This window comes from Leptopilina boulardi, unplaced genomic scaffold, assembly GCF_019393585.1.
Source record: "Leptopilina boulardi isolate dan_hultmark-lab unplaced genomic scaffold, ZJU_Lbou_2.1 LbouV2_195, whole genome shotgun sequence".
Lineage (NCBI taxonomy): Eukaryota > Metazoa > Arthropoda > Insecta > Hymenoptera > Figitidae > Leptopilina > Leptopilina boulardi.
Window position 1 is genome coordinate 186,528 of NW_026137746.1, and position 17,691 is coordinate 204,218.

The 17,691-nt window shown below is 25.7% G+C and overlaps 2 protein-coding genes across 4 annotated transcripts; one reads left to right on the forward strand and one right to left on the reverse strand.

Annotated features, from left to right (window-relative positions):
- Positions 1 to 216: 216 nt before the first annotated feature.
- Positions 217 to 5,856, forward strand: LOC127278154 (mediator of RNA polymerase II transcription subunit 7). Its single transcript, XM_051299715.1, has 3 exons — positions 217 to 910; positions 4,831 to 4,983; positions 5,602 to 5,856. The coding sequence occupies exons 1-3, from the start codon at positions 581 to 583 to the stop codon at positions 5,800 to 5,802; spliced, it is 684 nt and encodes a 227-aa protein (XP_051155672.1). The 5' UTR covers positions 217 to 580; the 3' UTR covers positions 5,803 to 5,856.
- A 213-nt stretch (positions 5,857 to 6,069) lies between these two features.
- Positions 6,070 to 16,349, reverse strand: LOC127278152 (uncharacterized). Of its 3 annotated transcripts, none has more exons than XM_051299714.1 (4): positions 15,372 to 16,349; positions 7,108 to 7,221; positions 6,362 to 6,693; positions 6,070 to 6,280 (listed from the first exon to the last, which is right to left on the reverse strand). In XM_051299714.1, the coding sequence occupies exons 1-4, from the start codon at positions 15,961 to 15,963 to the stop codon at positions 6,173 to 6,175; spliced, it is 1,146 nt and encodes a 381-aa protein (XP_051155671.1). In that variant the 5' UTR covers positions 15,964 to 16,349; the 3' UTR covers positions 6,070 to 6,172. The 3 variants fall into 3 exon arrangements, with proteins under 3 accessions (XP_051155671.1, XP_051155670.1, XP_051155669.1); XM_051299713.1 differs by having other exon boundaries at positions 7,096 to 7,221; positions 15,372 to 16,348; XM_051299712.1 differs by having other exon boundaries at positions 6,362 to 7,221; positions 15,372 to 16,344.
- Between the last annotated feature and the right edge of the window lie 1,342 nt (positions 16,350 to 17,691).

A 17,691-nucleotide genomic window follows, 5' to 3' on the forward strand; every position in this document is an offset into this window, starting at 1 on the left:
AACCGACGCGATGCATACGCAACGCAAGAGTTTAGGATCCTATTGGAGAAAGGCCTTTATTGGAACTTGTCGTGTGACGTCATACGTACACGTTAGAACTGCCAATTGTATACCCGACTTAAAATTAACATTATGAAGTCAGTACATACCTCGATTTCGTTTGACCCGTAGTGTAGAAAGACCTTTATCGTGTGTTGTCAAAATTTAACATGTCGCTCTCTATCTCTGAAAACTGAATTATTTATGGTCATTCTACTGAGTTTGTTTACCAATTTTAACATTTCTGACAGTTGGCAAAGCTTTAAGTCATTTAAGAAGAAGTTTACCTACATTCACTACACTTGTCAATAATATTTTACTTAATTCTTGTGTCAATTATTAATTGATACTATTTATTACGATTTCTCTATAAAAAAACAAGGTTGTAAATTTATTTTCTTGAAGTAAAACCCTCATCAAAGTATTGAGAATCAGTAGCATGTTTTTCAAGATATTTTCCTTATAAGTCTAAAATTATGCTATTATAATTAAACAATTTGTGTCTCAGAAAAAACTTAAGTAAGAATTTTTGAGTGATAAAATGTCAGCACCAGAAGCTATTCAGGTTAGCTCTTTGCCAATGCCACCAAGTCAGTATGTGAGTTTGTATACTGACGAAAATGTTCGACGAGGAAGAACACCTCGTCCTCCACCACCAATTCATGATACTTACATGATGTTTGGAAGTAATTTTAATATGGATGATACGATAATAAGACCACTTGAAACACAAGGAATTAAAAGGCTTTATCCTCAACATTTCGATAGACGAAGAGAATTAAGAAAATTAAATCATTCGTTGCTTGTCAACTTTTTGGATTTAATTGATCTTTTAGTACAATGTCCGGATAGTCCTCGAAGAGCGGAAAAGGTAATATAATCAAAAATATTCTCGAAAAATGATTCAATGAACAATTTTCTAATTATTTAAAAAATTACGTTTTTTATAGTACTTTTTTGAAATAGTACATTTTTATGGTCATATCTCTGGAACCTTTAACATTTCAATAAAAAAAATTTTTTTTTTTTTTAAGCACAGTATTGAAACTCTGTCTAAATAAACTTCAAGAACCAAGCTTTTCAATTAAACAAGTTGACAAATAAAACGAGTCGTCTTCAAAAAGTTATAAATTTTTAAAATTGCGAATTATTTTTAACATGTAAAAAAAATTCAACAGGTGTTTGCTTTTTAGGATAAAAAAAAATTTGAAAGAAATTGACTGAGGGTTTATAATTTTAAGAAGACTTTCTGGTTTAAAATTCAAAGAATATCGATTTTTTGCTTGAAAATGTTTCTTAGTATCATAAAATTACTGTTCCAAAACGTTTTTTTTAATATGTAAAAAAAAACAAAAATTGTTTGATAGTCCTAGCTCAATGTATTATGTTAAGAAAACTTTAAACACGTTTTTCTCGAAAACACATTTTTCAAACTGGTGCACGGCTTTTCTCGAAATCTATCGAACCTATTTTAAAAAAACCAAAGATAATTCGTTTCCTTATTTAAAAAACTAAAGAATAAACCCTTAAAATTTCATATTTCTACCCCCTATTTTTTTATACAGGGGTAAATTGACCCAAAAACACGGCGTTTTTACGAATTTTTGAGAAAAATGTACATAAAAAATTTAAAAAAAAAAAAACCTTTAAAAAATCGTTTTTTAGGTTTATTGGGGGTGGTACGAATTCAACACAAATAAACATATAAAATGAAAATAATTAAATTCAAAACGAGAAAACTTTACACAAGAAAATACTGCACCGCTAACTGTACACGAGTCAATTCTCAACAAAAATAAATAAAAATATATTCTATACAATTAAATACTAAATCGAAAAACCCTACACAATAAACTATTAACTAGAAAATTATCTCCATAAACTCTACACAAATAAACTCAACACATTAAGATTTAAAATTAGAAAAATAAAAATATTTTTTTTATAATTCTACACAAATAAATATTACATTAGTAAATTCTACGCAGCTATAAAAAATAATAGATTAAATTCAACACATGAAAATAATCTTTTCTTTTGTGTCGAATTTAATTTATTATTTTTTATAGCTGCGTAGAATTTACTAATGTAATATTTATTTGTGTAGAATTATAAAAAATTTTTTTTTTCATTTTTCTAATTCTAAATCTTAATATGTTGAGTTTATTTGTGTAGAGTTTATGAAGATAATTTTCTAGTAAATAGTTTATTGTGTAGGGTTTTTCGATGTAGTATTTAATTGTGAAGAATATATTTTTATTTAATTTTGTTGAAATTTTGAAATTTTGTTGAAATCCCTGACTTATAAAAATCATTTCCTGATTTTACTATAATTGTTATTAATAACAAAAAATAGACTATTATTGAAAGTTTTATATATTCTTAAACTTGTTAAAAACAAATTATTATCATTATTTATTACGAAACTTCGTAATAAATTTTCAAAAAACCCAAATATATTAAAACATAAATATAAAAAAAATTTAAAGCTTACAAGTGTTAAATTAAAACATTATCAATAATACTTTTTTAATAATTGAATTAATAACAAAAACATTGCCATAGTTATATAAAAAAAATTGATAGTTCTGATAAAGTTTAGGAATTAAATAATTAATTGATAAAATAAATAAATTTTAAGAATTCATAAAATGAAAGGAGAATTTGAGAGGGAATAATATTTAAACATATCGAAGTTTTTAAAGAAGAAAAATCAAAGAAGACAAAAAAAAAAGAAAATTTCAGAAAAAAATAGGAAAAAAAATTAATAACTTGAGAATTTTTGAAAATTAAAAAAATTTAGAAAATTTATGGAAATACAATGTTGAAGAGAAAATTGGAAAGAAAAATCAAGAATTTTCAAAATAAAAAAAAAAATTACGGGAAAAATTGTAAATTTTTTACTAGGGTAAATGTACTAATTACGGCGGGATTCGAGTCAAAATAACTTTCAAATAGAAAAGTCGTCATTTTTTTAGATATTAAAAAAAAAATTTAACTTTATAAAAATCGATTATTTAAACAAATATGAAAAATTAAAAGTAATATCGTAATTTTCTATTACGGCGCGTTTGTATCAATTACGGTGACCGATATTACGTGTATTTTGAAGATACTTTGCCCGCCGTAATTAAAGTCAATGGAAATCTTAAAAATGTTTCAATTACGGCGAGGAAAAAATGTGATCTTAAATAAATTAATAATTATTTAAATGTGCATTTTTATTAGTAATTGTATCAAAAAAAAAGATAAAAATAATTTTTTAAAATCATTTAGCAACAGTTCTATTAAATATAATAGTAATAATTGTTATTTTTTATGAACGCATCGTAATTGATGTATTTACTCTAGTTTGTAATAAAAAATTTTTAATTTACAATAAATAAAAGGAAATTTAATGAAATCAAAATTTTTAGAAAAAAAGAAATTAAAAGAAAATTGAATATTATTTAACGGGACAGAGAAAAGGACGATAAAACAAGAAAACAAAATTAAATTTTTTTCTGTGAAAAGTATATAAGTCCGATTTTATTTATATTTTGGAGAAATGTTTTAGAACCTCAAAGTTTTTCAAAAATATTGTTTTATTATTGGTTTTTTAGTTCTAACAATTTTTTTAAGTGTTGAAGGTAAAAAGGAGGCGCATAAATATTCCCCAATTGACATATAACAGAATTGTCATTTAACCGAAACGTATATACCAGAACTGTCAGAAGTCCGATATGACATATAACAGCTTAAGAGAAAAAAAAAATGTATTTTAATAAGTTCTATAACTTTTGTTTGAAAGTTTTTTTTTTAATTTTGCATATTTTACTTAATAAACGAAAAAAACCATTAATTTTGGGACTTTTTTTTATGGTTTTCACCATAAAAATCAAATTTTTTGGATATTGTCACTATGATTTTCGTAATCAGCGCATCAAAATACATAAAAGTACGTAGTATAAAAAAAAACCAAAAATATTTTTAAAAAATTCAAAATTTTTTGAAAAAGTCCGAAAATATTGTAAAAATTGTTTGCCCATTATCGGGCTAGGCTTAAAAGTTTCATAAAAAGAAGTAGTTTTTTTGAAAAAATGTTGAAAAAAATCAATCAGTACGTCAAATGAGAAAAATGACTTTTTATCATTAAAATTCAAAAATTTGATAGTAATATCGTTTAAAAAAAATTTCGTTTTTTTTTTTTTTTTTTTGAAAAGTACGTTTAAAAACACACATTTTGAAAAAAAAAACTTTTAAAATTGATGCATTTTTAAGGAAGGGTTACCAGCATTCAAAAATTAAAAGTAGTCATGAAAATTCTCCAATTTTCAAAATTCCATAACTCAAAAACGGCTTGCTAAAAAAATTTGAAAAAAATCATGGAAGCTAGTCTCAATTAGTACTAAAAAAAAAAAAAATCTCATAAAAATCGGAGATGCAATTGCAGATTCCACTTTGGCATGGAATACATCATAGGGGCCATTCATTAATTACGTAAGGGTCCTTAAGGGGAGGGGGGGTTTATAAAATTTCTACATGGTCTTACGTCGGAGGGAGGGGGGGTAGAAGCTAATCTTACGTAAGATTTTGCCAAGTATTTTCCATTTGTATTGTTGTTATTAATTTTACAATTACATTAATATTGTTAAAAACTTACGTAAGAAGGGGGAGGGGGGGTCCGAAAAATCTTATGTATTCTTACATGGGGGTAGGGGGGTCAAAATTAGCCAAAATCGTCCTTACGTAATTAATGAATGGCCCCATATATATATAAGAAGTATTAAGAAATTTTTTATACATTTGCAGGTTGAAGATTTAAGTTTACTTTTTATACATATTCATCACTTATTAAATGAATTTCGACCTCATCAAGCGCGAGAAACCTTAAGAGTTATGATGGAAGTACAAAAAAGACAAAGAATCGAAACTAAAGAGCGCTTTGAAAAACATCTCGATAAAGTAAGTTCTATTTTATGTAATTAAATACAATAATTATTCCATCACAGTACACAAAAACTAATTAATAAAATATATATAAAATAAATAGTAAAATAATATAAATTTCCTAATGATTTTATTAATTTGTTTCCCTATATGATTAAGAAAAAATTTGTGTATAAGGGTGATTCTCTCAAAAAGGACAAATTACGCTTTTAAGATATTTTGTTAAAAAATATGTAAATTAATTGAAATTATTTAAAATTCTGTCAGCCATACGTTAGGATTTAACAATTTTCAATCGGACCACTAAAGAAAATTTTAAAAGAAGGTAAAATAACTGAAATATTGAATAAAAACTGATGTTACGGAATGGAGTTACGGAATGGAGTTTTAACACTAGTTTTCATTCAATAATTCAGTTGTTTGCCATTTTTTTGAAATTTTCTTTAGTGATCCCATAAAAATTTGTTGAATTTTATCGTATGGCTGGGAGAATGTTTATTAATTGAAATTAATGTTATTATTTTTTAACAAAAACCTCGTCCAAAATTGTGCACAAATAATTTGTTCTTTTTGAGAGAATCACCCATAAATATATAATAAATATAAATATAATAAATTTTTTTTATTTTATAGGTTCAGGAAATATTGAGCCACGCTTTACAAATTCTTCCCGATATGTCTGAATTAGATTCGAAACTTGGAATAAATACTGATATTATGGAATCTATGGATACGACAGGATCCGACCAGGAAGGATTCGACTCTTGCAATATTAAAGATCGCATTATGTGTAACGTAATTGATGAACTGCTTTTATCTAATAATTTATATTAAATTTTGTAATCGTTAAAAATTTATTAATTATACACTATATATATATATACATTACTTTCCTCTTTTATAAAATTATTTTTTTCAATTTAATTTCGTTTTTGGTCAACAGAAATTTAACTTATCTAAAGAAAAAAATTATATTGAAATTATATTTGTTAATAATGATTTTTGTTTAGAAAAAAAGTTTATCTTAAAAAAAGTAAAAATAAAAAACAAAAATTATAAAACTAATTCTGGGTATGTTTAGGTTATACAGAAAATGAGAAATTTGGTTATTCAAAATCTTATTTTATTTTAAATAATTTATATATATATTTCAGTCATATTTGTGAAATTTTTATTAAAAAATATTGACTAACATCTAATTATTTTATGCATAAACTTCATTGAGTTCGTCGTCATTTTCCACTTTTATAAACTGGAAATCCATTTTTTCAAAATTATCAACTTCCTCAGGATAACTGAGCGGGTCATTCATCTAATGAAAATTAAATTAATACATTTTGTTTTTTTTTTTTTTTTGCATTTATTCGTATTTTTCCAAAAGAAAATGATTTACCTCTATATTACTTGTATCATGTATTCTTTCAATACATGAACTCGACAATTTGTACCAAATTTCAAATAGACTTTCGTCTTTTATTTCCCCTTTCCATTCAGGACTTTCATTTTGCCTGAAAGTGTAAAGCTTATCTTCACTTATCAAACTTTCTAAAATTTGTAAACGCTCCCAATTATTATTATCATTTGTATATTCAATTGCATTTTCATTGCAATTAGAATCTTCGGTAAAATTTGTAGAGTCAACTTTTAAAGGATATAATCCATATTCCATGAAACTAGTTGGTAAAACTTCTTTCGCATTAAGAGTGTCTAACGTTTGTTTGAGAACTGAAATAAATTGCTTTGTTTTTGTAAAATCATAGGTAACATTAGTTTTCACCTCTTTCCATCGAGTTTCGAAATCATGAAAGAACGATTTACACAAAGGAGTTAAAATATTAGTGGCGTCTGGATGCAATGATATAAGTTCAATTTCATTTTCTGTACAAAATTTGCTAATATCAAATGTCAATTGAAATTTGTGACCATCGATATATAAAAGTACGGGACGTTTTACTCTATTTCTAGTTAACCAAGGATCAAATGCATTTACAATAAATTCATAGAAATTTTTTGATGTCATTGATCCATTTTCACTATAGCCGAAAGGAAATTCAGTTGGTATTAATGGTGCAGCTTTTTTTGATAATGATTCTTCAGGAAAAAGAATAAAGGTTGAAGCAAGCTCACCTGCGGCATTACCTGCTATTAATATAGAAATATTTTCTTTCTTTTGGTTATTGTTCACTGTGTTATGATCAATTTTTGATCCTTTTGATGAAAATTTTGGCGGAGTTTCCGGATTCAAAGGAAGTCCTATTAATATAGATATTACATTTTTAATATAAACTTAAAATTAATCAAAAATTTATTATTTTATAAAATATATTAATTTAATAGAGAAAGGTAGATTATGCATTTAGAGACCCTCTAATTATGCGCTTAAAATATGCACGATTATGCGGCATTATGCGCTAAAATTATGCAATTAAAAAAAGTTTAATTTTTCAAAATTATGCAGCGTTTAAAAAAATTAATTTGGAATATGTATTTTTAATCGCTATTTTTTTTATATCAAATTCTAAAAATCATGTTAACATGCCAAAACTAGTGGCTTGAACTAATGAGTTAAGGACGTTTATCCATGGAAATGCAGACCTCTAGAAAAAAATAATTAATTAACATTTAAATAATTAAAATAATATTATTAATTGTACTTTCTGAAAGATGAGATATTAATTTTCAAGAAAAAAATTTTAAACCTGCAAAATTTATTTATTTATACAATTTACATAGGAAAACTTTTTTTTGTTGTATCGATTCTACAGAATTTTTTAAATATAATTCGATTTCAATGAAATATGGCTTATTTTCTTCGGAAAATGATTCTCTACAACTTCACCGTGGGGATTTTTAAACAAGCAAGCCATTTATCAAATACGGCTATTTGTTTTAAAAAATTCAAATTTTTCTTTTCAACAAATAGCTGTATTTTCCAAACGGCCTGCTTGTTTAAAAATCCCCACGGTGAAGTTGTAGAGAATCATTTTCTGAAGAAAATAAGCCATATTTCATTGAAATCAAATCATTTTTAAAAAATTCTGTAAAAGCGATATAACAAAAAAATTTTTTCCTATGAGTATTCATTTATGATTAATTTATGTAAAAAATTTTTTTAATTTAATAAAGAGACTAACAAAAAAAATTTTTTCTCGGTTTAGTTAAAAAAGCACTATTTTGGCAATTTTGAGCCAAGTATGCGGTCATTATGTAAAACAAGTTGTAAATTCAGATGTTCATTACATGAACATTTTGCTTCCTCGTGGAGAAAGCATTAACATTGAAATAAACATACAAAAATAATATAATAATATAAAAATTTAAGTACCTATACATTTGAGTTAAATTTAAAGAATTAATGGAAGTTAAAAAATCAAAAATTCACATTTTAGCTGAAATTTATAAAAATTATTGAAAAATATAATTTATAATTATTTACAATAATATCGATTCGTTTCAATTCAAGGAACACAATTATTTTATATTTAAACTTGAATTTAAATAAATACAAAATTTATCAGCTAAAATGTGAATTTTTTATTTTTTAACTTTCATTAATTTATTAAATTTACCTCAAATGTAAACTTTATATATCCCATTCGATTTGTTTTCATGCAAGGAATACAATTATTTCATCTATAAACTTAAATTTAAATAATCACAAAATTTTATAGCCAAAATGTGAATTTTTTATTTTTTAACTTTCATTAATTCTTTAAATTTAAATTAAAACTATACTTTATATATACCAATCGATTTGTCTTGACGTAAGGAATACGATTTTATTATATATAACCTTAAATTTTTCTATTTAAAAATTTTTTCGATTAAAAAAAAATTTTGGAAAAAAGACGATAAATTTTTTTTTTTGGGTATTTTTTAAAATCCTTTGGTCAGTTTTCAGATATTAATATGATAAATAAGCCTACCAAATTTTATCTAAATCCATTAAAACCTGTTAAAGTTATCTTCTAAACAAAAAAGGGATCCACACACACATACATACATCCGGACATTTGATCAGGATCTCATATAACATGTTTCTATATATAGAAAAATTTGTTTCCGCCACTTTGAAAATTTTTATAAACGAAAGGAGTACAAAGCTTCCTCCACGAGGAAGCAAAAAGTAAACTTATGCAATGACATATAAATTATGCAATATTATGCGCTTTAAAAACGTATTGCAAAAGGTCCAAAATACAAACTAACATAATAGTATTATAGTTTTACTTGATTTTAGAAAATAATGCAATTATGCGATCGCATAATCTACCCTTCTCTATAATTTGATAAATTTTGAACATTTCATTCTATTTATTTAACTATTGTTAAAGGGTAACAAATTTTCAAAACTACTTTTTACATTTTATTTTTAAAAAACAAATTAAAATATGACGAGAATTTATTCGTGTATAAGATCAACAAAATTTCTCAAAACTTTAACATTAAAGGTAAAATTTTCCATATTTTTTTTTGTATTATAAAATTAAAGTCATTACATTTCTATATTGTTGCATTCTACGTGAAGCGGACAACCCTGATCTTAGTTTGTTTTTCAATATTACTTTTAAATATTACAATTCTATTAAAAATCCATTAAACAGAAAAAAATAGATGTGGATTTTGTAGTAAATTTAATATCGTTTGATATTGTAGTATTAATTTTGAAGATTAAATTAATCTTAATTTCAAAAATTGAAAAACAAAGATCTTTTGAAATTCAATTAGTTTTAAAAATTTCAATTTAAAAGCTTCTAAAATTTAATTATTTCTAAAATTTTTTGAAATTTTTATAATTTTAATTATAATTCTCCTGAAATTCAATCATTTTTAATGATTTTTTATAATATTCTTCGAAAATTCAACTATCTAAAACCATTTTTCACTTAAAAAGTTTTCAAATTATTGTATTTTTGTCTGAAATTTCTAATAAATGTTTTAGTGAAATCATCAAAAATTTTGAATTTAAAAATCACTTGAAGTTCAATTAATTTCAAAAATTTCAATTGTATATCTTTAAAAATTTAATTACTTTTAAAAAATATTATCTAAAAGTTATTTGAAAAATTATTTTCAATTCTGTAAAATTTAATTATATTGTCTGCAAATTAACAAAATCTGTAGAGTAAGGATTTCCCCTTCCGGAATGTTTAATAAAAATTTGAGAAAAATTCGATCCTTGGAAGGAATAAAATAACATAAAAATTGTATGTTATTAATATTGTTTATTGTCACAAAACAAGAAACAACGTTTCGATGACTTGGTTCGACATCATCTTCAGGTTAAATTTACAAAAAATTAATTGAACCGTTACATCTTAGCGTTAAAATTTTATTTTGCACAGACTATGCTGGCACGTTAGGTTTTTAGACCGGTATCGTCAAGATTAACAAATTTAACCTGAAGATGATGACGAACCAAGTCATCGAAACGTCGTTTCTTGTTTTGTGACAATAAACAATATTAATAACATACAATTTTTATGTTATTTTATTCCTTCCAAGGATCAAATTTTTCTCAACTTTTTAATTAACAAAATCATTTGAAATTTAATTATATCTAAAAATGTTAACTTTAACTATTCAAAAATTATTTTTTTGACCATCAAAACTAAAAAAAACTATGACAAAATTTTTAATTCGATTATATTGCTTAAATCAGACTTGAAAAAATTATAAAAATGGAACTTTAAGAATTTTTTCAGAAATTTGGTCTATTCAAATAAAATTTTGAAAATTTGTTTTTTAATTCGATTATGAAATAGAAATAAATTTTCTTGATAATATTCATTATAGAATTATTCTCATTACAGAATTAATAAAATGAATTTAATATCTAATAACATTAGTTATTTAAAGTAAAATATTTATTAACCAATTAAATTTTGTTAAAATAAAAAAAACGATTTTTTTTTTAAATATAAATCGACTAAAACGACTTTTTTTGTGTCTTGAAAGTCGATCCGAGGCCTGGAAATGTGTAAATGAATTTACTTGATTTTTTAAAATGAAAAAACCTCAATTTCGAAAAATTGGCGCTTGTCCCCTTTTGTCATTCTACTCTTCAAATGTATCTGTGGTAAGTTAACGAAATTTCAATATTAAGGGTAGGTCCTAGTAAGGCAGCACCACCTATATCGAAACTAAAATTTTGGAAAATTATTTACAGTATTTACTTGAAAGCAAGACAATAAAATACATTTTCCTTTAAGATAATTGATTATTGTCAAGAAATATACCAGCTAAAACTTTTTTTGAGTTAAAATAATGAAAAAAAATTAATGACGATAAATTAAATATGAGCATATTTTTTTACGAAAACTTATAAGATATTTTCTCGGATATAACAAAAAAAAATGCAATTTTCATGTGGAGAATTAATAAACACTAAAAAAATACACCAGCTAAGATTCACCAATCACGAAAATAACAAAAAAAAACTTTTTTTTAACATAACATATCGACATTATTTTTACTGATTTTGACAGTTATTTGGAAAATAATATATTTGCATTTGTTAGCAACAGCACCAATCTCCTCCTCTTGTCAGAATCACAAAATAACTTGTGACATTTATTATCTACCAAATGGCTTTCAAAATCAGTAAAATAGTGTTGATGGGTTATGTTAAAAAAAAGTTTTTGTTGTTATTTTCGTGATTGGTGAATCTTAGCTGGTATATTTTTTAGTGTTTATTAATTCTCCAAATGAAAATTGCATTCATTTTTGTTATTTCCGAGAAAATATCTTAAAAGTTTTCGTAAAAAAATATGCTCATGGGGCATTCTATTTAAAAATTATACCCCTAGTAAACAATTGACAATATAAGACATTTTTTAAATAATTATTTCTCCCATTTAATTAAATATTCTATTTTTTATTTCCGTAAAGTTTATAATGGACATTTTCGAGGATTTCGAGAAATTAATTAAAATTCTCAGACGTTTCAAAGGTTAAAAAGGGTTGAAATTTGCATGAATAGAGAACCTCTGTTAAAATACAGCGGCATTTGTTTTTACGAAATTTTTAAATAAATAAATTTTAAAACTTCAATTTTAATCTTAATAATTTTTTTAAATTTGAAAAATTTTTAATTGCAAATAGCTAAAGATCAATATATTTAGTAAAATCTCTCTAACCTGAGTTTAATTTTTATAAATTTTTCTGAAATCAAAATACCACAATAATAGTTTATGATGATGTAATAATGTAAGGTTAATGGAAATTAAATTTAAAAAACAAAATCCGCTCTTAAAGAAATGGTTCTCCATTCATATAAATTTCAATCCTTTTTAACCTCCGAAACATCTGAGAATTTTAATTAATTTCTGGAAATTCTCGAAAATGTCAATTATAAACTTTACGGAAATAAAAAATAGAATATTTAAGCTTTCTTTTGACATAGATTTTGTCAAAATCGGAGACAACGTGTTTTGAGATATTTATAAGTTTAACCTTCAAACTAAATTTTTTATGCTAATTAAACGTTTTTTTAAAAAATTTTTTTTACAATAATAAAGTTTAGAAATTTCTCTTTCGAAACCACTCATTGCAAAAGTAATTTGATTTAATTAAATGGGAGAAATAATTATTTAAAAAATGTCTTATATTGTCAATTGTTTACTAGGGGTATAATTTTAAAATAGAATGCCCCTCATATTTAATTTATCGTCATTAATTTTTTTTTCATTATTTTAACTCAAAAAAAGTTTTAGCTGGTATATTTCTTGACAATAATCAATTATCCTAAAGGAAAAAGTATTTTATTGTCTTGCTTTCAAGTAGGGTCAGCCGGGGTAAATCCGAACGCTAATTATTTCAGCTTAATTAAAATTTTAAAAAATAAGTTAGACATGAGAATATTTACCTCAGATCCTCTTGAAAAGATTCTAAGTATTATCCCATTTTTCGTTTGTTAATTAGCAACAGCATAAACAAAGATAACGAGTATTGCAAAAAAGATTGAAAATCAAAGATGACACTCTTTCAGTATTTTGTCTCGTATTTGAAGAAAAAGATGCTAAAATTTCGTTTTATTATTTATAATTGTTGGTTATGAATACTAGAACAGAAACTATTTTTCATTTTTGCCTTCTATAAAATTTTATTAATAATATCAGACCGCACAGTGGGCCAGGATCGCCGATTTTTGGCCAAAAATCATAATTTTCAAACTAGGAGATATTTACTACTATCAAGTATGCTACCTTATGTTTTCGGGGTCGCTGATTATAAATCTACAGTTAATTTTTAAGAATTTAAAATTGCTGATTAAATATGGCGGTTTTAAAAAAAAATTATTGGGTTGGCTTGAAAATCGTTACTTAAGGGTTTTTGGTGTCGCTGATTTGAAATCTGCAGTCAGCTTTTAGAAACTCAATAAAAAAAATTCTATGATCATCATACTGTATCCACCATTTTAACTTTTTAAAAAGTGACATCGAATTCGTGATCAGCGACCCTGAAAACCCCTGAGTACCGATTTTCAAGCGAATCCGATGAATTTTTTAAAAAAAGTCCCCCATATTGGATCCGCCATTTTGAATTTTTAAAAAATGACTACAGATTCGTAATCAGCGACCCCGAAAACCCCTAGATTCAATTTTTAAATTTGATGTCCGCCATATTGGATCCGCCATTTTGAATTTTGTAAAACTAACACCGGATTCGTAATCAGCGACCCCGAAAACCCCTAGATTCAATTTTTAAATTTGATGTCCGCCATATTGGATCCGCCATTTTGAATTTTGTAAAACTAACACCGGATTCGTAATCAGCGACCCCGAAAACCCTTGGATACTAAGTTTCATGAAATTTGGTTAATTTTTTAGATTAAAAATGTAATTACAGTATGGACTCAATGTGGGGCATGCGCACTATTGTCTTTTTTTCATAAAAATATGAAAAGGCGCATATTGGCATTATTGTTTATATGCTGAAGAATAATTATATACCTTACTTTTTGTAATTCTGAGCGGAACAAAACGGCACGATCAATTCAAAGTCAGTACATTCTCAAAATATCTGCTATTTGTTAACAACAATGACGCTGTATTTTAATAAAATTATTTTTTTTAAACCAGTTATTGACTCTTTTCACTTAAATATGTCTATAGATGAGAAAAAATAAGCATGGAACTAAAAATAATTCATTAATTTTTAGATATATTACATATTTCAAAAAGAAACGTATTATTTTTTTAAGTTGAAAATCAAACTTTAACTAATTGTACAAGACGTAATTTTTAATATTTTTACATATAATTTATGTAATGAATTCTTGAATTACTATAGATTACAAAGGGACAACTCTTTACTACTTATTTAAAAGTGAAAAACTTGGATTTTTGGCCAAAAATCGGCGATCCTGGTCCACTGTGGACCGTTCGTATTTACCCCAGAAAATTGGAAAACCGGGGTAAATGCGAACGGTATTTTCAATAATTTTTTCTTATTTGATTACACTATTATTTTAACATTATAAAAGTACATAGAAAAAAGTTTTTCTTTCTATATGTATCCTCGTTAGTAATTAATAAGCAGAAACTTAATCTCTGTTCTCTCGAAGGAGTGTTCCACTTTTTTTTAGGATGTTAATAAAATTTGGTATTCTAGGGTTCTTGGGGTCTCTGATTACCAATTTGAAGTCAGTTTTTCAAAATTCAAAATGGCGGATCCAATATGGCGGACGAGAATTAAAAAATTAATTGAATCCACCATTTTGAATTTAAAAAATTTGACTTTTATTTTTGTATTTACATTCAATCATTCCAAAATACTTTCTGTAGCAAGTTTTGCAAAAATCCGTTATGATTTGATAAAGTTATTGAAGGTTTTAATTGTGTAATGCATTTTAATTTTTAACCTGTTTGATTTTTGTATTTATATATGATGCATTATTATCGTATTTTTTTGAGTTTTTATATAAGTTTAACAATTGCAATACTTTAAATTTATTTTCCCTAAGATTTTTCTGAAATACAGTGGCGTTCGTATTTACCCCGGTATTTTAGGAAAGTTGCAAAGTATTGAGGTAAATACGAACGCTAAGTTTCCTGCGATTGTAATTTATCAAAAAATTTTGCTACTCCATAAAATTGTTCTATGGAAGTAAAGTAACAACTTCATGCACCAGAATACCGGAAGTATTGTCTTTTTAAAGAAAAAACTTATGTTATTGTTGAAACTTACTAAAAGCGTTCGTATTTACCCCGGCTGACCCTAAATACTGTTAATAATTTTCCAAAATTTTAGTTTCGATATAGGTGGTGCTGCCTTACTAAGACCTACCCTTAAAATCTGGTTTTATAATTAATGTTTTGAAAATTTGAATCCTATAAAAATATTATATGGAATTTAGAGAAAATAGGGTTATAAAATGAGGCATTTATTGATATTATTACCTATTTCATCACAATTAAAAATTCTGTTTGGTTCAATTGACAGTAGATTAATAGAAGAAAGATTTCTTGAAATTTGCTCGAACCACTCTTCTAAACTTTCTTCCGTGACATTTGCTTTATTTATAGAACTGTTGTCAAAAAATGATTTTGATATTTGAGGATGACGTTTTAAAAAGCCTTCAAACCAACTTCTACCTGGTTTTCCATTACTAAATGGAATTTCTCTTTTTATCTTTTGACAAATTACTTCAACACTTTCGAGTAATTGATTTTTTGTAACAGGAAAACCTCTTTGACAGCAGAGAAAAATCCAATTGGCAATTTCATCTTCTTCCTGTGTAGTAAGTACAGTTGCTGGTCCAGGTTTTTTATCGGCATATTTATTATCTCTTTTTGAACGAATTGTCGACTCTGGAACATTGTATTTTCTTGCCATTCCAGCAACAGACATTCCTTTTTTAACCTCCTCAACAGCTAATAATAAATTTTCTCTCGAATATGTACATCTTGTTATTTTGTTTGTTCTTTTAAGAGTTTTTGCAATTTCACATGATTTCATGAATGCACTTTCAGTATTTACAATTTTTGGCATTTTTATGTATAATTACATAAGTTATTATATCTGATAATTGAATTTAAAACATAAACATAACTTATCTATATTTAATGTTGATTAGTTTGTACTTAACTATGACCTACTTCACAATGCAAACATTTTTTAACATCTTTGGTATAAAAAAAACAAATGTTTTTAACATGTTTTTTTATCACTGATGTAATCTGTACGGAAGCGCCTACGAGTCACCAGCGAACTATCTTGTTCGCGTCACATTTTTAGCTGTGAAACCGAGGAACGCGTTCGATGGTTTCGCTGTTTCCTTGTTTTTGAGTGACGATAAAACACACTATACGGTTCGATAGTTCGATGGTTCTCTGGTTTTACTTAGTTCTATCGTTATCGAAGTCTAAATTTTGTATTAAAAAAATAAATTTAAATTTAAAAACCGAAATATAATAATATATTTAAATTATATATTTGAGATATATCAGATATCTTATAATGTGTCCCTAAAAAATTATTTTATTTAAAAATAATAGTACAAAATATTAATAGTATTGGGATCGGCTAAACTGCAATACGCCATCTGGTGGGGACCCATTCTCTCCCTCCATTTTCTTTCTTTGTCTCTCTTCAATTAATAGGTTAGAAAGAGTAGAAAAAACAAAATGGAGGGAGAGAATGGGTCAAAGTTACTAGATTGTTACTAGACCACCGTTCCCAATAGTACAAATATAAAATGCAAACAAATCAACTTACTTCAAAATAATATTTTGTACTATTATTTTTAAATAAAATAATTTTTTAGGCACACATTATAAGATATCTGATATATCTCAAATATATAATTTAAATATATTATTATATTTCGGATTTTAAATTAAAATTTATTTTTTTAATACAAAATTTAGACTTCGATAACGATAGAACTAAGTAAAACCAGAGAACCATCGAACTATCGAATCGTACAGTGTGTTTTATCGTCACTCAAAAACAAGGAAACAGCGAAACCATCGAACGCGTTCCTCGGTTTCACAGCTAAAAATGTACGGAAGCCTGTACGGCTCACGAGCGTCTCGGACGCAAGTGGCGGTGTTTCGTACCACAAGTGGCACGAAGTCCGTCCAACTTGTGGCAAGTTCGTTAGTTCGTGCCACTTGTTGGACAGACTCCGTGCCACTTGTGGAAAGTGGATTTTTTGAAGGGTCATTCACAATGACAATGACAATTCCGTTGGATTCTGTTGCCGTCTATTTCGTCAGTGCTTTTCATTTCAAGTATAATTTCATCCGGGCAAGTCCGTTTAATGTTTTTGAATAAAAATGAATTTGTTATTTTTTAATTGAAAATATATGTAAAAGATTACATTTCAGTGTAAACAAATGATATTGATATCTTTATTAATCTTAAATATTCTTAAAAATGTACTTTTAATTTTAAAAAATAAAATGCTCTTCATGTATTTTAAATTAAAAAATGACAACATAACCAAAAAATCTTATTTTTATTCTAAACTAAGAAAAATTAAAAAAACTAAGAAAAAACTTTCGCTTAATTCTTAGTGGAATCCGTAGTTTATTAATATGTATATTTACGTTTGGAAGGAGTATTTATGTGTGAACTATAAAAAGTTTGTTCAATGACATTTACTAATATGCTAAGGCTGCAGTCCCATGGCAGCGTTTTGCGTTGCGTTTTGTCACTAGACCATGAGTGTAAAAGAGATGCAGATATATGTTTGCTATGTTTACACTCAGGGTC